The sequence below is a fragment of the Mytilus trossulus genome, chromosome 8, assembly GCF_036588685.1.
Source record: "Mytilus trossulus isolate FHL-02 chromosome 8, PNRI_Mtr1.1.1.hap1, whole genome shotgun sequence".
Taxonomy (NCBI): Eukaryota; Metazoa; Mollusca; class Bivalvia; order Mytilida; family Mytilidae; genus Mytilus; species Mytilus trossulus.
The window spans coordinates 38,450,076-38,470,594 of record NC_086380.1 but is presented as its reverse complement, the minus strand read 5'-3'; the positions used below and the strand labels follow the sequence as shown (position 1 = coordinate 38,470,594).

The following is a 20,519-nucleotide window of genomic DNA, read 5'->3' as shown; positions in this document are numbered from 1 at the left end:
ATTTTAAAATAAAGTTATGACTCAAAATACTCTGTAACCAAAATAATAGATACAATATTTAGAACCTTCATTTTTCTATTACTAAACCTTTACTAAAAGTGTGAATATCATATCATTAAGTATACTCTCTAACCAAAGAACTTCTTGATCAATATACATGTAATACCTACCCTGAGTGGAGTCAGGATCCTGTCATGATATTTTTGTATACTCTCTAACCAAAGACTATTTAGAGATTATCTTGATCAATGTTATACCTACCCTTAGTGGAGTAAGGATCCTGTCATGATATTTGGTATATTCTCTAACCCAGGAATTACAGTTGTAGATGTAGGCCTGCACGATGTTTTGATAGACAGCTTCTGGCATGACCACAAACCATTTGGACAGGAAATCAGTCTGCGATATACGAAAAAGCTAATAAATAAATTCACTTAATTGGCATAATATCAAATACCGTAAATCATAAATTTTGGCATGCAATTATTATTGCGATATTTGAAAGGACAAAAAATATAGAATACCTGTATTAGATATTATTTCAGAATATGCTGCATCAAAAAATTGGCATTGGATTTTTAAATAAAGTTTATATTTTTGAAAATCTATCCAACTTCAATTTTTGAAAATAAAAACATTGCCAAAATGTTCTAATGAACAGTCATGCCTTTCAATTGTATAAAGACATGTTTAGTTATCTAAAATAATATTTGATCAAAATAATCCAGTTCTGTTGTAAATTGGAACTCTACTATTATAAACTTGTCATTAAACAAATCCCGTTTGAATGGTTTTTCACTAGTAATTTTGGGGCCCTTTATAGCTTGTTGTTCGGTGTGAGCCAAGGCTCCGTGTTGAAGGCCATACTTTAACCTATAATGGTTTACTTTTTAAATTGTTATTTGGATGGAGAGTTGTCTCATTGGCACTCACACCACATCTTGCTATATCCATTCATTATTATATTTGTGCAAACAAATTTAATCAGATATCAAAAATAACATTTGCTGATTTGTTTCTTTCAACATCTTTTTGACCTACTTAGATCACCCCAGTTTCGTCATCTTTTTGACCTACTTAGATCACCCCAGTTTCGTCATCTTTTTGACCTACTTAGATCACCCCAGTTTCGTCTTCTTTTTGACCTACTTAGATCCCCCCAGTTTTGTCTTGCTCAGCCTTTGCTTATCTGTTTGCTGTTCTATAAGTTGTTGTTTTTGTTATTCATTCTTTCTATATTTTTTTTTCTTTTGGTGTCATGATTTTGTCTGTCTCTTTAACATACGAGTTTTGAATGTCCCTTTTAGTATCTACTGCCCCCCCCCCCCTTTTTTTATTTTTTTTTAAGGTTTTTGCTTGGTACACTAGAAGACTTACTCTGAATCTGTTTTCAGCACATGTATGTGTGAAATCTATGACTAACTCAAATGGTTTATTGTAAAATGGCTTCAGTGTCAATAGAACATGGTAGATCAACAAATCACCATTTATTTCTCCAACTCTGAAAATTAAAACAAATATTGCATTTAATTACACAAATGTCTTTGGTATTTTTTATTACCTATATATATCCCAGGAAAGTACAACAAATTGAAATAGATCAACTGACCACACCACCTAATGTTTCATACTGCTTTTCCCAGGTGTATGTACATTTATACTACAAAGTAATATTTTGAAAAAGGAATATGTTTCGCTAATTTTGTGTTAGAGATTAAATTGTGAAAATATCCCATATCATAAAAACATGAAATCAAATATCCATGATTTTTCTTAATCCACAAAAATTGATACTCCCAAAAAGATATGAATCGACAGCATGTCTACTGGTTCTACTTACTTGTATCTCCTAGCGATATAGTAGAACACAGGGTGTCCCTGTTTACTGGTCCCAGCTTGATAGAATATATGGAGATTTTTCAGTGATTTGAATTCATCCTTCTCATGCATGTTGTGTTTTGACATAATCTCTTCAAACTTAGTACTGGTCATATCCATACTGCTCCACCTACAAGGCACAAGGCTTCTATTGTTTACATGCTTTCACTGTTCTATGATAAAGGCATGGCTTCCAGAACTGTACAAATACTTTGGTACTTTACAGCCCAGATGGATTACGCCATTTCAACTTGCCCCAAATAGGAGTCGACATAGAGAGGGCAAAACTTTCAAGAAACTCCTCTTAACAGCCCTTATCAAGTTTGACATTTTCACTCATACTAAGAGGGGTATTACAGAGATTTCTAGAAAGTCCCCTGTGCTTATCATGTAGCAGGAGATTTCTTACTTATCATCATGATATATTGAACTGATATAAACTGTCACAAATTATTTAATCTTTACAAAAGATGGATATGTGTAAGTGATAAAATGCACATGAGCTGACGTTTAGATCATGATCCAATACTGTGGATTCATTATTATTCGTTGGATACCAATTTTCGTGGGTTTCGTGGGTACAGGTGAACCACGAAATCAAATGTTCAACGAAATGCATATGTTTATTAGGCTTTGTATACAGAGAAGGTCAAAACCACGAAATCAAATATCCACGAATATGCAAGTTTTCAACCATCCACGAAAATTGATACCCACGAAAATAAATGAATCCACAGTATTTGGGATTCAAGTATAAGATCTAAAGCAGAGCAAATTTTTTTTTGTTAATGGGTACCTTTCAGAAACTGTCTTCACAATTGGAATTTATGCTTATGCACAGGGTTCATATAAAGGCCGTAAAATGTCTATTTCTCTTACTGGCCAATATAATCTAACCAAAAATAATTGTCAGAATGGCGATGGTAATAAGTATTTACTTACCGTAAGTATTCAAAAATTAAAGTCAAAACCAATAAATTTTGTTTAAACAAAGACTAATTAGGTCTATTTGTTCATGACAAAATTTCTAGTGATTAATAACATGACAGAAAAAAATGAGTCTCTCTGGTGCCTCATATCTGGTAGGTGAAGAGGCTACCAGGGTGTAACCTTACAAAGGAAGAGCACATACAAAATATGAAATTTCAAATTGAGCTTAGTTTTATAAATTGACATAAAAAGGGTAAAAAAAAATTATTAAAGCAAATACAATTGAGGCCATAATAAATAAAAGGTTTGTTTGCCCAAACGCTACCTACCCAGAAAAAAGCTGCCTACTCAAATTCTTTTATTGTTCTGATTTGGAGAAGTTTTTTTTTAATCAAATAGGCATGAAGACTAATAAACATCTGATACTTCAATTTCTTTTTTTGAAAAAAAAAAAAAAAAAAATGCCTACCTACCTACCCACTGTCTCAACCTTTGGGTAGGGTTTGGGCAAACCAAAATAATTTTAATTGAGGCCTGAGTGTGCATCAATAACAAACAATGCAGATAATTTTGGCTCTTCATATGTGGATCCTAAAATCAATACAAGTATTACCTTTGTTCAGCATCTAATGAGACATTTCATAATTGTTTTAACTTAGCCAATCAAATTCTAGTACAGGTAACAAACAGATAATTTGTACATTACACAGTTTTGAATAAAAAGCAAATGAAAATGTAATGCAGTAGCTACACACTAACATTTAATTGCAAATTTTCTATATCAGTTCATTATATCAATGATATTGATAACACAACATAGTTGTCAAATTTCACAGATCTTTTATCTGAATTAAATGTCGTATTTATCATTTTATGGTTGCAACAATGAGGACATTTAGGTCAAATAATAAATTAATATAGTTCAAAAATAAACATAATGGTAGTCTATAGCAGAGAAGGAAAAGCTCACTGTTCTGTAGCACCTGAATAGGGCTCTTCACGGTTAGTTCGGCCATGTTGGATAGGGGGCAGATTTTTTAGAAAGAGGTGGAAATAGTATGAAAGTATGGGAAATCCTGTGTGTTTCCAGGCAACTGCTCTGTTTCTACGATGTTTTCCCGTATTTTTGCCCCCTATCCAATATGGCCGAACTAACCGTGAAGAGCCCTATTCTTCCCTTGTTTTAATGTCTGAATTTTAGATTTCTGTGTCTTGTTGGTCTTTTGGTCATTATATTGTCTGTCTTTCTTTAACATCTGAACTTGAAACTGAGTGAGTTTATAAAAAAAACTTACTGTGAGTCCAATGGCCTGTGTTCTGGAGGTCCCAAGTAGGCCAGTAAAGTTGCCATCTTGTCAAATGGTCTTCTTCCAACAGCTTTGTGATCTCTATAGGTCAAAAGTTCAAATAAGGATTATTTAATACTAAGTTGTGGCAAGAAATCTTGATGGTATTTTACTACTTTAAATAAATAAACTAAACTGAAAAATGCATCAAAAATTGATAAAAAAAAAAAGTCTTTAAAAAATCAGACTACTGGATACATACCTGATATTTTAAGAATAACTAATTTCACCAAGGAGTCATCTGTTTGAAACCTGTACTAGAATGATTGACAAAAAAAGCAATCATTAATGACTCATTAGGTTACTGTACAATAGAAATTTATGATGGCATGAAATATTACCTGAACTGCAGCAGTACCTTAAAAGTGACTATGGTTATCTATGGATCATATACAGAAAACACACTTCACTGTGATGTCCATTTCATTTGATGTGTTTGAGCTTTTGATTTTGCCATTTGATTTGGGTCTTTCCATTTTTAATTTTTTTGAGTTCAGTATTTTTGTGATTATATTTTTTATTTTATTCTTCCCAGACCAAGAATTTTGAAATTCATGGAACATGAATGAACAGTTCATATAAGTTTGTTAGGGCATTGAATAACTGAAGATATTTGAACTATTAATTAGTTATTGCCACTATTGCTAAAGAAATGAAGCTCTAAGTAAAGATTACTGATGGATTTTCAGAGACGAAAATTCTGGGCTATAAATCTAGCAAAAGGAAATAGCCCTGAAGTGTGATGAGGTATTCAAAAATCTGTTTTCCTTGGCAGTGTTAATGACCTGGGGTTATGACCTCTAGCATTCTTTCTAATTGACTGAAAAAAATCATGTCACATATTCTATTTTTACTGACTGAGAAAAACTTATATAATTTAGTGGCATGAGATACAAATAATAATACAGACTAATTAGAGAAAACAGCAATGATAGGTTCATAAAAAAAAAAAAAAATTGTCTATTGTATAGCTATAGATATATATAAACTAAGTATTCATTGTCAAAGTTCATTATTTACTGGATATTTTTTCATGTAGGAAATTTTATTATTTATTCTATTTTGTCCAAAATTTAGTACATATCCCCATTTGTTACATAATATGTTTAAGATTTTCTGTGATGGGTATAAATGTCAAAATAGACCAATGATATCTTTAATGCGAGGATAAATTTGATTAAAGAAATAAACTTCCAACATATTTCATTCATAATATGTTTTAAGTTTTCTTACTTTGTCAAAGAGACTTTGCTAAAATATCCAATGAAAATCTGATACAAATACTGTAAAAGCAGGAATTTTCGTCAAGGATTTATTTCTTTTAATACATGGAAAGAATATATCCACAAAATTTAAACCAGATGCTCCGCAGGGCGTAGCTTTATACGACCGCAGAGGTTGAACCCTGAACGGTTGGGGCAAGTATGGACACAACATTCAAGCTGGATTCCGCTCTAAATTTGGATTGTGATTAAATAGTTGACACAGCATAGGTTTCTGACACAGAATGAATGTGTTCTAATGAACTTAAAATTTTTTGTTTTCTCTTAGAGCAATTCACTATGCTGTTGAATATTAATCTTCTCAAAAAAATGTTTGAAGAAATTTTCTTTTTATTTATGAAATTTCAAATGAGAAAAATTGAACCCAATTTTTTAATCACATCCCCCTTTCCCTTATTCCAAAACTAATTTCAATTAAAATATTCTAATGGAGTTTGCAACAATTACTACTCATTATAATACATCATAAAATATTAAGATGTAAAAAAAACTGCTTGTTATCACTGAATGGTAAAGATTATTTAAATTTATCAGTTGGTAGTAAAAAGTAAATATACATTGTATATTGTATATAACAAAGATTTAAGTTGATTCTGGACAAAGAAAGATAACTCCAATTAAAAAAAATTCTTGCAGATATTTCTTGCTTACTATACTGGACAAAGAAAGATAACTCTTAATTAAAAAAAAATTTGCTATTTCACAATATTGTGAAATTAGATATTTCTTGCCATTGCACAATACTGTGCAATTGAAAAGACTTGCTATTGCACAATACTTAATATAATAATTTTAGATCCTGATTTGGACCAACTTGAAAACTGGGCCCATAATCAAAAATCTAAGTACATGTTTAGATTCAGCATATCAAAGAGGCCCAAGAATTTAATTTTTGTTAAAATCAAACTTAGTTTAATTTTGGACCCTTTGCACTTTAATTTAGACCAATTTTAAAACTGGACCAAAAATTAAGAATCTACATACACAGTTAGATTTGGCATATCAAAGAACCCCAATTATTCAATTTTTGATGAAATCAAACAATGTTTAATTTTGGACCTCGATTTGGGCCAACTTGAAAACTGGGCCAATAATCAAAAATCTAAGTACATTTTTAGATTCAGCATATCAAAGAACCCAAAGGTTTCAATTTTTGTTAAAATCAAACTAAGTTTAATTTTGGACCCTTTGGACCTTAATGTAGACCAATTTGAAAAGGGACCAAAAATTAAGAATCTACATACACAGTTAGAATCGGCATATTAAAGAACCCCAATTATTCAATTTTGATGAAATCAAACAAAATTTAATTTTGGACCCTTTGGGCCCCTTTTTCCTTAACTGTTGGGACCAAAACTCCCAAAATCAATACCAACCTTCCTTTAATAGTCATAAACCTTGTGTTTAAATTTCATAGATTTCTATTTACTTATACTAACGCTATGGAGCGAAAACCAAGAAAAATGCTTATTTGGGTCCCTTTTTGGCCCCTAATTCCTAAACTGTTGGGACCGAAACTCCCAAAATCAATACCAACCTTCCTTTTGTGGTCATAAACATTGTGTCAAAATTTCATTGATTTCTATTTACTTTAACTAAAGTTATTGTGCGAAAACCAAGAATAATGCTTATTTGGGCCCTTTTTTGGCCCCTAATTCCTAAACTGTTGAAACCAAAACTCCCAAAATCAATCCCAACCTTTCTTTTGTGGTCAATAACCTTGTGTCAAAATTTCATAGATTTCTATTAACTTAAACTAAAGTTATAGTGCGAAAACCAAGAAAATGCTTATTTGGGCCCTTTTTGGCCCCTAATTCCTAAAATGTTGGGACCAAAACTCCCAAAATCAATACCAGCCTTCCTTTTATGGTCATAAACCTTGTGTTAAAATTTCATAGATTTCTATTCACTTTTACTAAAGTTAGAGTGCGAAAACTAAAAGTATTCGGACGACGACGACGACGACGACGACGACGACGACGACGACGACGACGACGCCAACGTGATAGCAATATACGACTAAAATTTTTTCAAAATTTGCGGTCGTATAAAAATTTAACCTTCATATAATATCAGTTCCCATTTAATTGAAACCACATAATTAAATCCCAATGAAATCTTATATAGAGGAAAAAAAACATGATTCTTTTACCCTAAGTACGTTAATGTTTCTGCAATATTTACAGAAAAAATAATGAGTTTTGACAATGAAGTTCTATACATACGTACAACACCTACGTCTACAAACAACATCTATAAAATTCAGAAAAAAACATTTGCCTTTTTTCTCCTGTATACCTGCTACTGGATAAATAATCGCCAATTTTTTCTTGATTATTCCAGAGCAGGCGATGAAGAGCCAACACATTGGCATCATTGATGAAAGAGAGGCTGTGGTTACCAGTATCAGGAATGTCACAGTCTGATGCTATCTCTGTGAAAAATCTACAAAATAAACAATAAAAATATATTCACTGCATATATTTTATATAACAATTTTTAGAACCAGTCTTTGTAAGAATCAGGCAATTTATAAGAATTTCAAAACATAAATGAAAAAAAACTTGCTGACCTAAGATGTGGTATGAGTGCCAATGAGACAGCCTTCAACATGTGAGTCTTGAAGATATATCTGGAACATGGCTCCATGTTGAAGACCTTACTCTGACCTATAATGGTTTACTTTTATAAATTGTGTGTTAGATGGAGAGTTGTCTCATTGGCACTCATACTACATCTTCTTATATCTATGTAACAAGAAAAGATTGTGGTATTTTAAGAAATAGAACTTCTATTTATGTGCAAGAATTTAATTGACAGTGTTAATTCATATTTTGTGCATGCTCAATCTTTTCAATATGTATAATAAACAAGAACTGTGTTTTGATGTTGTAGATGAATGGGAAGGTCCACGTTTGTCATATTTTCCAAAAATATCTTGGGGCTATTCCAGAAAAAAATGTATGAGGGGGTTGGAAGGCACTGTTTGTCAGCACCCGCCACCCAGACGATTGTAATTGAGACTTTTAGTGCATTATAGTGTGAAAAGTTGCTCTGATACCCATCACCCATGTATCATTAATATAATGGGCCTTCCAACCCCCCCATACATTTTTTTCTGGAATAGCCCTTATGCAATTTTTCAACCCATGAAAGTTGGGTAAGTAAACCTAATTAGTATGCAAATGTCTGATTTGACAGTCTCTATGTCTCAACATAACTTAATCTACAAGACAAAAAAGTAAAAGTATTCACCTCCTTCCAGCTTCAAAGTTTGTTTTGAGGAAGTCATTGAACGTCCTCATGTGTGTTTCCTTGGTAAACAAGAGATGGTTGGCAATATTCTGCATGATCTTACACATCAATGTCAATCCACGCTTAACTTTAGTCGATGGCTCCTCGTCAATTATACCAGATTCGTATGGCGACACTAAAAATAGCATGCTACATGTATACTACAATCTAAACACAAATCATCTGAAGGTGCATATAAAATATTCTTTTTGAAATTTTATTTAGAAAGTTATTTTGAGATTTAGACTAGGCCATAAGAATGGACAAAAAATCTCTATTTTACAGGGAAAAAAAACATTTTGATAGATGTTAGATAGGTCTCTCAATTTGGACTCTGCAATACAGGGGACATAAAAAATAACTTTTTCATCTGATTCGATAAACGAAAGTGATGTGTGAATTAACACTGAATCTTTGCATTTATATGAGTTTCCAATCCAAAAACTCCTTTTACATAATTATAATATCATCTAAGCTTTAATCTATCTTTTCCCAATTAATGCTATGAACTTTGCCAGTTTTCATTTCTTTTCATATTGCACACAATGCTCATATATGCACATTTTCTTTAAATTTTGAAAAGGATGCCTCCGGGTGAGAGGGTTTCTTGCTACCAAGAAGACCCATTGGTGGCTTTCGGCTGTAGTTTGCTCTTCACTAGTATGGTAGGGTTGTTGTCTCTTTTACACATTCCACATTTCCATTCTCAATTTCATCAAAATTTTATGTCAAATACATGTATATCACAGACAGTGCTCATGAATGTTTAAGTTATTTTTCAAAACTTATTCTATTTTTCCTCATGAAAATGACATTTTAAAGCATACAGACAAAATAACAAACATCTATTTGTTTGACTATTGAACATCATTTCCATGATAAATTTTATAATATTATTCATCTTAATTTTTCTTTCTTAAAATTTTTTTTGTTATCAATAAATGGTTAGAATAAATATGTTCATACATAATCATGCCTCTATAATTATGGAAATTCATCAATCCCAAAGCACAGAATTTTATTTTAAATATTAGGGCATTTTCATCATGCTTAATATTTTGTTTAGTATTTTTCCAGGTATTTGCACAAATGAAATTATTCTCCATTAATGCTCAACATCAAGATTTAGTCTTGGATATATATATATATATTAATGCACGACGCTATATACTCAGCAGCAAAACACAGATCAGGGACAAAACATTGCATTCCATGGCAAACACAATGCAACTCATAATATATCATTTTTTTATACATGTTTACGTAAAACTGACTTCCTACTAAAAATTGCAAGCCATACATATATCAGTTTGTTTGATTGAGTGTTTTTTTCTTTATGTTCAACACCACTTCAGCAGCTTTTGCTATATAATGATGGCCAGTTTTTTATTGTTGGAGTAAGCTCCAGCGTACAGAGAAAACCAACAACCTTCAGCAAGACACTTGTCAAAAAAGTTCGAGTCAAACACCGAACTTCAACAGTGAAGTTCACACTCAAAACCTCAGAGTTGACACACTAGCATTCAAAGATGCACTACAAAGACCACTCGGCCACCAAGGCCCTGAAGTGTATATTTTTTTTACATGTATCTTTATATGATATTTGCATATTATTTTTTTTTAATCAAATTAATAATTTAATATTTACAAATGACTGCAGAGAAATATAAAAGAACACAAAAAAGTAATAATATAACATATAGAAATTATTAAAAAAGAAAAAAATATTTTAAAAAATAATTTCAAATATTTGAGAGAAAAATATTTACAACATTTAGTGCTGACAGTAACGTATCAATAAGAAAAGAGTAGAAATTATGAAATGGTGTGCTACATGTAAGCTAAATGTCTTGCAATAATTCTTTTTGGGGGATTTTCAAACTCGCCTTAATGAAAATCCTATGCCACAAAGATCTTTCAATCAATTTACAACATACATAAAATATTTTTTGTTTGTTGATTTCCGGTTTACTAAGATGTTTTTTTTACTATTCTGTATGAAATTTTTTTGGGATCTTATTGTTTAGTATTTTTTGGCTTAAATACTTTTGGTAACAAGCATACCTGATAATGGTTAGCCCAAACATGTGGGTTGTTTCTATGGAATTTATTTCTTTTATACTTCACCAAACATTTCTTTCCCCATTTCCATTTTCAATTTTATAATGGCAAATTAAGTTTATTGACACCCATCACCAACACTTTGTGTTTTTTATGACAACATACAATGTAAACCTCCATATGAACTGTCATTGTAAAATCTTCTATGAACAATTTCAATTTTAATTTTCTAATCTGTTCCTCAAATTACAACAATTTTATATTGCTTGAATTTTATACTCAAGAATCTGCTCTCAGAATGGGAAAAAAATAAACAGACTTTCAAATCAGTGACTTTACCAGAATAGACAGACGTATGAAATAGAATGCTATGATGATTTTTTTTCTAGAATTTCTTTTTTTGGCCCTTTCAGGCCAACTTCTCCTTATTAACTTGATTTTCCCCAATTTTTTAACTTTGTTGAATACACTTTATATTTTCTATAGGAAAAACAGTATATAGTATCCCTTGTGAAAAGTAGTTGGTTAGATCTTTCCACTCACCTTCAATCATGGCATACAGCAATAGTTTAAAAATATTTAAAATCCAGCACATGAAACCAAAAGGTTAGAATATTATAGGATAAATTAGGAATCTTAAGCTAAAAACTGAAATTAGTTTAATTAGTCTTTTTAGAAGTTAACTTTTGTGTTACATCGCAAATCAGTAAAAATAAAAAATATATCAAAACTACAAACTCAACCAAAATTTCATCAATTTCCTAAAACAAACCAAAATACTCTTTTAGTAGAAAAATATATCAACTAAAACTGCCAATAACAGAATATCAACCCAACTTGATAAATTACAACAAAAAAGCTTTTCTCAGGTTTATTTGTGAGATTTGTTAACAAAAAAATTAAATGGCAACAATAAAAGAAAACTATAAGAGAAAAAAATACAACCAAAGACAAAGTGGAACCAAAATTAAATTCTTGAAGGTAATGAATGACCTTGAAAGAGGCCAGTGGACAAATCATTACTTTTCAGCTACTTGGTGTAATTTGGAGAATAAACTGTTTGGAATATAATTGATTTTAAAATCAAGAAAACAGATGTTATTTCCAAACAAAAATAAGTTCAACAAAAAATAAATGAAATGATGAAAAATAAATATAACTGCCAAAATTTCTGCAATCTATTTATAGCTTAGTATCTCACAAAAAAATCTTCAAAATGGAGGTTTACATTGCATAACACCACCACATCTATTAATAGGAATCTTTGTTACCTATAGCAGGGTTGATGAATCGTAAAAATATAACCGTTCCTATAACGGTCCACACGGCTTCAGCGCTACTTTGCTGAAATCGCTGAACCACGACTTGGTATAAACAGTGGCACATACTCCGTAGTTTTGATGGAAACCTGTCAGTAGAAGGTTAAAGGTCAATGCAGGGTTAGCATACGACAAGCTCTAGATACAAGTGGCCATGCCAGTACTGAAAGGTCAAAGGTAAAAGTGTTACAAGCAGACCTTCATTTTGTTGATGGTTCATCAGTTCATTTGAATTCTGGGGCTTTTTTCATAAATATTTATACCACAAAAATTTATCGTAACTTATACTGAAATGTTCAGGACTTATTCTTTTTTTTTTCAGGTGGTTTTTACTGACATATGATTAATAGCATGCATGCAGTTATTTTGCTTGCTGTTTGGGTTTCTTTTCAGAAGAAAAATTAAGATTATCTTGCTCTTAATTTTAGAAAACCAATTAATAAACTTCATGTCTATTTTGTGCACCATACTGATTCCAAAATATAGGTTTACATTTGTCAAAGAAATTTTATGTAATGAAATATAATGCTATGGTTGGGTGAATTAATTTACCAACAAACAAAATGAAATTATAGCTGATTTGGACTCTATTCTCTTCAAACTAGCAACTATAATTTTGAAGAATTGTATAAAATAAAATGGAGAATGTACCTGTACTTAAAAAATAAGGTAAAACCTTAAACAGACTCTAATCCAGGCCTGAGATTTGTTCTAATTAGAAAGGTGCTGGGTAAGAATTTCATGGTATGTTCTGATAATTGATTTCAAGCATTACTATGAAACAATCATTCAATACAAATAAATCTAAATATTATTAACGCTATGAAATGATTTTTTAAGCGACTGACAAACGATCAACAAAATTCAGGATGTAATAAGAAAGATTCTGCAATAGAAAAAAATCTGCATGTTACCTAAAGCTGGGTTGAAAAACCTCAGAAATATAACAGTTCCTGTGGCATGAATGCTGTGTACTTGTGGAAACCTCATTGATATCACTTCATAAGTACAGTGACACATTATACGTAATTTTGGCGGGAAAAAACTGAAAATTATCATTCAAATAAGAAATCAACTAAACAAAAAAGTGGTCCATAACTGGCATCTGAAAAAACTAAAAATGTATATCAACAATTGTAATTACTATGTCGTAAGAACAAACGAATATATATGTAGATTAAAATACTTAAATCATCATTCATATATAGGTATCAGTTTCATAATACTCAAGCATATTTCAATTATTTTCAAATTTTATTTCTACATTTGAAACTGAATAATTTCAACTTTTAATTATTTTCTAATCCAACAAAAAGATTTTTTTTCTTCCTCTTTATATAAAAAAAAAAGTATATATAAATATATAGATAAAGTTTTCTTCCATTGTATAACTGAAAGCGAATGATTACTGGATAGAAGAATTGAAAACTATAAATAACATACGTAGATGAAGATATAATATTGTCATGCTAAACATTGAAGTACATACGAATGAGCCGATTCTACGATGGCGTTGAATACTTTCTGTGTGATCAGCATCAGATGTCTTTTATTATCTTCTAATTTTTCTCCTTCCTCTATTCTGAAAAAGAAAAACATAAATACTGTGAATTCTTGGTAAAGGATTATTTCTGAGAAATCTGGTATTTCATAAACAAAACTCTGATTAGATATCACATGATTATTTTCAATAATTTAGTATAAGAGATACATTTGGCCTTTTAACTTTTTTGGAATCGAGATGAGTAGTTTTTTTAGACAAAATATGTGTATAAAATTTAATCCTGGTATCTATGATTAGTTTATTTGGGTCCTTTTGTGGTTACATCTTCTGACACCAGACTCGGACTTCTCTTGAACTGAATTTTAATGTACGTATTGTTATGCATTTACTTTTCTACATTGGTTAGAGGTATAGGGGGAGGGTTGAGATCTCACAAACATGTTTAACCCCGCTGCATTTTTGCGCCTGTCCTTTGTTAGTCTTTTTTTTTTTTTAATTTAAGTTTCTTGTGTACAATTTGGAAATTAGTATTGCGTTCATTATCACGGATCTAGTATATATTTGTTTAGGGGCCAGCTGAAGGACGCTTCCGGGTGCAGGAATTTCTCGCTACATTGAAGACCTGTTGGTGACCTTCTGCTGTTGTTTTTTTATTTGGTCGGGTTGTTCTCTCTTTGACACATTCCCCATTTCCATTCTCAATTTTAAACCTCTAATGAAGTTTGTAAGAAGAAAGCAAGTATGAAAAAAATGCCTACAAATGCTTCTTTCCCCACCTTGCGTCTACATGGCAACATATTCAAGTCATTTATAGGTACTTAAATGATAAATTAACTGTCAAGACTGCTTAAACCTGAGATATATGAATGCATTCAAAACCTGCTGTAAAAGTCGCCTGAATAAGCAAAAACCTGCTTTTCTCGTTGAAAGCTGTACTGTGACCTATAGTTGTTAATTGCTGTTTCATTTGTTCTCTTGCGGAGAGTTGTCGCATTGGCAATCATACCACATTTTCTTTTTTATACTTGTGTAAGAATACCCTTTTATGGTCATGCTGTGCTTAATAATATCTATACATTTTGAACCTGATTTCAACATCAATTCTCTTAAAAGGTTAGTTTTCTCAGTTCCCAATGACTGAGCAAATATCTACACATTTTAAAGTTCATTTTAAAGGTCACCCTTTAAGCTTTCATGAGGTCAATTTTTTTCCAGTCTGATATTAACCTTTGTATACAAGTCTGACTGTATTCATAATTATTCTTGTAGATTGCTGATCTATTTATACAGGTTTTACTGCTTTTCAAATTTTTCTATTAGATTAGTACCTTTTAGGATCTATTTCATATGATTCTTTTTGTTCTTTCTCCATGACAACCATTTCCATTATTAATGGATATAGTAAATCTCTTAAGTACTGCTGGCCATAAAATCTGAAACAGTATGCCATGATCTTACTGGCAAGACTGTTACCCCTGAATAATGTCTGCATACAATCAGCTATCTCTACCTGAAGAGACAAATAAAGTAAAAAGTTACAGTTACTAGAAAACAGCATATTTAAAACATTAGAAAGCTAGTTATGTAATTGGCAAAGCAACAGCCAACCATTTTACTAAATATTTCCCAAATAAAATGTGCATTTTCAGTTACTCGCTCGAGATAAACAATTATTGCTAGGCATGTGGCATTGCTAATGAAATTGACAACTTCGTAATAGGTAAAATAGAGATAGATATATTATCATTGGTCATCTCAACTCAATTGCATTTCTCACTTTTGCCGTATCAGCTCAACAATAATCTATAAATATTTGTGTTTAATGCAATCATCTAACTCTTTCAAATTAATTCTTTCCAAGAAATATCTAAATTATCATACAAACAAAACCATTATACAAAGCTGACAGAACAGAAATATAGAATGCACTTTTCCAACATGTATTCTATATGTAAAATAGATTTTATACAAACCTCTTTGGAGAACATGTTCCACAAAAGCTGGTACAACAGGTGCTTGGCATCAAATAAATTAACAAATACTCTGGCAAGCTCATCCTTAAATAAAAATATTACAGAAATTCCAGTTTGGTTGTTTCATTTAAAGATGTTTCTCTTTTCCTTAGACATTATTATGTGGCCCTTTCCTATGTATGCTATGCATTAAACTTTGATTTTGATTATCCCTAAAAATCTCAATAATTTTTCAAACTTACACTTCAATAACTCTTCTAATAAAATAGTTTGAAGATTTGTATAATGCTGTATATATTTTTTCACATAGCTCAATGTTTCTAATTTCTTTGATTATATTTCACTCCAAAATCCTGCCACAGCTGCATGAGGTCTTTTAAAAAATGCAGCAATTACTTACGAATTAAAAATATACAATAGCTTACCATTTGCTGAGTAGGGACAACAGTGGCCAATGCCATGGCGATGGGTAGTTCCCCTTTATCACCTATCATGGTTACCAGTTCAACCAATCTTTCAAATCTATCTGCTAGAGCTGTCTCAGCTAATGTTTCAAACTCTGTTCCCTGTTGTAAAATCTTGGTCAATACTTCCATGAAAGCTGCTCTAGTCTGAGGATCTTTGTGGTACCCCAAGGCTGTAAATATTAATGTTTATTTGTAAGTTTGCTCCATAAGAAAATCAATTTTCACCACAAATTGTATAACTAAATGTCATTTGTCTAACTTGGAATGAAAGAAGGCTTTGGTTCAACATAATTAATAATTTTAGTATACTCATATAAGTTACCTTACTTATTCATCTTTCTAATGATTAAAAAGAAATAGGATAAATGTCTATTACACATAAATGTCAAGTACACAGCTATCTAAAATTTCAAATCAACCAAATATTGTTCATGGATGGCCAAAACTGGAAAATCCTATAATCAAATTTCTGCAATAAAAGTATCATCCCTCAATCCTTGAAAATTGGTAAATTGAAAAATAAATAAATCCCCATATTTTAAACCTACCAATAGAATGCATCAACCCACTGTCTATGTTAGCATTGAGTAGGTTAGACATGGCTTGTACCGTACAGTTACGTAGAGCACTTAGATTGGACGTGCTACGTTTTCTGTTTGGGTCCATAGCTGTATCCTGCTCCTCTTCTGAACAGTCATTCAACAAGTTCATAAATAATGTCAAATACCTATAAAACAATTAAATTGTAATGCAGTCACACATATATCCATATTATGGGCAAATCTTGTATTTCATCATCACCATTTATTTTTTGCAAATAAATATTAAAACACTTATTGATCATGCTTTTAAAATGGCTGCATATCTGGTTTTAGCCATTTGCAAAATGGAAAGGTCTATTATAAATATCCAGTTAAAGTAAATACACTAATTATATCAATATTCATAACTATCTTTTCAAAAAAAAAACTTTTTTAATAACATTCTGATAGCTTTTTAGCTAGTTTCGAACTTTTAAAGGTTGAAGCAATATACATTTAATAAAATTGTGAAATCAAAAATTATGAATTTCAATTGCAAGAATTCTCAGTATTAATATTTATTACTGTAAGGCCAAGTTTTCACTGGTTTAAGATCGTGTTCAATTTTATCAAAGGAAATTTGCCCTTAAACTGATGTCTAGTCTCCATCATTTTCCTCCCAATTTTACATGCATTTTGAAGACAAATAACCAGTTACAAATATTACATGCATATTCATACTCACTTGAGAAAGAGTTGAGATTTAGCCTCCATCAGATCTCCTCTATCACTCTCCTCAGGCTGTAAAGGTAGTCCAGCTAACAAAGCAGCTACGGCTTCCATACTGGCTTGGTCTAAATCTCTACAAAATTTAATGAATATTAATATTTCTCAGGTGATATTTTTAGCATTGTTTAACTAAGCCTTACAGTCAATGCAATTTCCAGTACACATGGTACAATTATCTAACTCAGACCCATATTAAACTCAACCATTCTAAATACTGCATACAGTGTTCAAGCAAAAAAAATTGTACCCCCACGTTCCTATCTTATCTCTCTGACCAAGAGCCCTGATAATAATCTTTTGGATATAATGTGACAAAATGTGACAGAAATGTGTAAAGGTTATCAATGTCCTGCTAGCAGTTAAGGAGGATAGGCTAATTGAAACCCACTTTAATCTAACAAACCATTACATCTGTAAAATTCTAGTTTATCAAAGTACTGTGGATTCATTTATTTTCGTGGGTACCAATTTTCGTGGATAGAGGAAAACTTGCATATTCATGGGTATTTAAATTCATGGTTTTGACAAAGTTCCCATGCATTTCGTTAGAAAATTTGCCTTTCGTTGAACATTTAAATTCGTTGTTTCCAAGTACCCACGAAACCCACGAAAATTGGTATCCAACGAATATTAATGAATCCACAGTAAGTCATTGCTCTAAAATAAGGTTGCAATGTTGACCTTAGAAGGGTGTGCTTGTTCTTTGAATGCCATGTAAGGTTTTAAATATTTGGCTATCATAACTTCATATATATTTTCAAGAAGAATGCTTTTCACAAAATATGTTGTCCGTACTGGAATGATATCATACTATTTTTTTTACAAAGCAAAGTCTGTTTTTGAATTGACCTAAGATGTACTCTTCCTAAATATGTCTGCTCGACTTCTGTCATGTATTAATGTATAAAAATTTATAAGATTGTTTTCAGCCCAAAACTTACTTAAATTTTATCAAAAGAAATATAATACAACATTTTAAATAAAAATTCACAAATAATTTAAATAAAGACTTAAAAAGATACAGGATACAGAAATAAACTAGAAAATGTCATATAAGCTTCAACATAAAAAAAGATAACATGCACATTACTAAACTAAGCGTAAACAACAAAAGTTTATTTATAATAAAGCAGTTAAGCGATGTGAAAAAAGCTTCAAGTCATCCAAAAACAGTTGATAAATGTTAATGATTTATAGTCAGATAGTTAGTTCTGAATTCAAACGAAATACAGAGACAATGTATTTTATAACCAAGATAAGAAATTTGAAATATATTTTGCACTTTATTCATCTTTTTATTGTTTTAATAATCTTTCAAGGTCACTTTAATGCTACTTGTGCTAGTAAAATGACAATGTATAAAACCCTCAACTTCTTTTTTATTTCAAGTTCTGTTGAAATATATCAAAAGGAATTTCTGATAACACATTATAGCTTTTATTTTGGATGGCATAACACTAAAATCAAAATCAAATTTTTAATGTAGGCAATATAGGAAAGGTGTAAAACTTATAATGTACTTTAAACATGTAATTTTCCTCATCTTGAAATTCAAAATCTAGAGGTTTAATGATGATAACTGAAAAAGGTACGAGTGTAGAAAACTCCAAACTGTATCCCTTCTAAATTTGAAAGCAACACTGACGTTGAACTATTTAAATCTGTCTGACTGATACTCACACATCCGTTTGAGATCGTAGAAATAAAGGCGTGGGAGCTTTATTTGAATTCTGATTGGTTGTTTGATTGGAATGGATGATTCTCTGAATAGCTGTTCGTGTTGGTCGCCTGGCAACAAAGGAAACAACACACAATACACAAAATAAACTAAATAGACTTTAAATAAGAATACCATCATAATAGAAATAAAACAGGTACATATATATGGGACTAAGTGATTTTTTTATTTCGGATATTCCTGCTTAAAGATAAAGTAGAATTTCTAATAAAATTGAGAATAGAAATGGGGAATGTGTAAAAGAGACAACAACTCGACCATAGAAAAAATAACAGCAGAAGGTCACCAACAATATCTGTCTGGTTTTGTAGTGCAAACAAAGTCTGATGGTTAACTTTTGCATATATTTAGAAATTATTGAAGGGTTTTGCAAGCAATTTTTTTAATATATTCTCAAACTGCTAAGCTGTTTTTATTCAAACCACAGCTCCTTGCCACACCAAACATGTCAAAGCCAATGTATGATGATATGGGTTTAAAATACAATTAATGAATTGAAACCAATGTTTGCTTACAAGCCACAAAGAATGCACAAAAATTAGCTTTGATGAAAACAGCCCAAGTTGCAATCAAAATAAGTTTAAAGTTAAAGGACGCTTTATTAGTGCAGTAAAAATCATACGAAACCTTAATGTGATGATAAACAACTGTCATAAAAGTATAATTCATCCATTTTTCTTAAATAAAGATCTTTCATTTTCATAAAACGACAATAATGATATAGATAATTGACAATTCAAAATAGTTGTACTAAAACATATTTTGAAACTGCATACTATTTTCAAGTATCTAGAAATCACATTTTTCTGCACAAAAATCATATACAAAAGTAAGAAGATGTGGTTTGATTGTCAATTCATTTAGACAAATATCTACCAGAGACCAAAAGAGGTATGCTTTATAATTTAGTTTTACAATAAACAGGAATATCCCAGCTAAACACCAATTCCTATTACACAAAATAAATAATAATATACAAATGTATTTTAATAGATAAAACAGCAACAAAAGAATATATTAAAGAAATGTGGGGAGAAGCATGAACACAACAGAATTACATACAAATAGGCTATAGCTACAGTGAATTTTGTTTCTTATGTCTCGTCAGTAAACAGTACTAATGGCACTCGTTCTGAGACACTTTTTTTGTTACTGTTTCTTTATTAATCATGGAATACTTATTTTTAAGCATTCTGTGGGTAAAGTTTACCACAAATCTAAATGATAGTTTGTATCCAGTCTTTTTTTCCTGCGACAATTTAGGTTTTCTAAGGTCTGTGTTGTGAAATTTTTTCGCATAAAATGTATTTTTCATCTCCTCAAATAATTTAAACCTTTTGAACTGTAAATTTAAATGCTATGAGACTTTCAACTCATGCATGTTGAGAAAAGTATAAGGATCAACAATCCATCATT

The 20,519-nt window shown here is 31.0% G+C and overlaps 1 protein-coding gene across 8 annotated transcripts in view; it reads right to left on the bottom strand.

Moving 5' to 3' along the window:
• LOC134680917 (neurofibromin-like) overlaps positions 1–20,519 on the bottom strand; it is a 56,903-nt gene that overhangs the window by 22,896 nt on the left and 13,488 nt on the right. For 3 of the 8 annotated variants that reach the window (XM_063540214.1, XM_063540216.1, XM_063540217.1), the window contains exons 18-31: positions 19,046–19,153; positions 17,322–17,438; positions 16,604–16,782; positions 16,014–16,225; positions 15,589–15,672; positions 14,944–15,125; positions 13,601–13,693; positions 12,064–12,200; positions 8,693–8,867; positions 7,718–7,882; positions 4,104–4,196; positions 1,841–2,026; positions 1,378–1,501; positions 262–399 (exon numbers count right to left, since the gene is read on the bottom strand). In XM_063540214.1, the coding sequence (XP_063396284.1) occupies positions 262–399; positions 1,378–1,501; positions 1,841–2,026; positions 4,104–4,196; positions 7,718–7,882; positions 8,693–8,867; positions 12,064–12,200; positions 13,601–13,693; positions 14,944–15,125; positions 15,589–15,672; positions 16,014–16,225; positions 16,604–16,782; positions 17,322–17,438; positions 19,046–19,153 (1,993 nt within the window). The remainder of the gene's footprint in view (positions 1–261; positions 400–1,377; positions 1,502–1,840; positions 2,027–4,103; positions 4,197–7,717; positions 7,883–8,692; positions 8,868–12,063; positions 12,201–13,600; positions 13,694–14,943; positions 15,126–15,588; positions 15,673–16,013; positions 16,226–16,603; positions 16,783–17,321; positions 17,439–19,045; positions 19,154–20,519) is intronic. The other 5 variants (XM_063540215.1, XM_063540218.1, XM_063540213.1 and 2 more) reach the window with 4 other exon arrangements.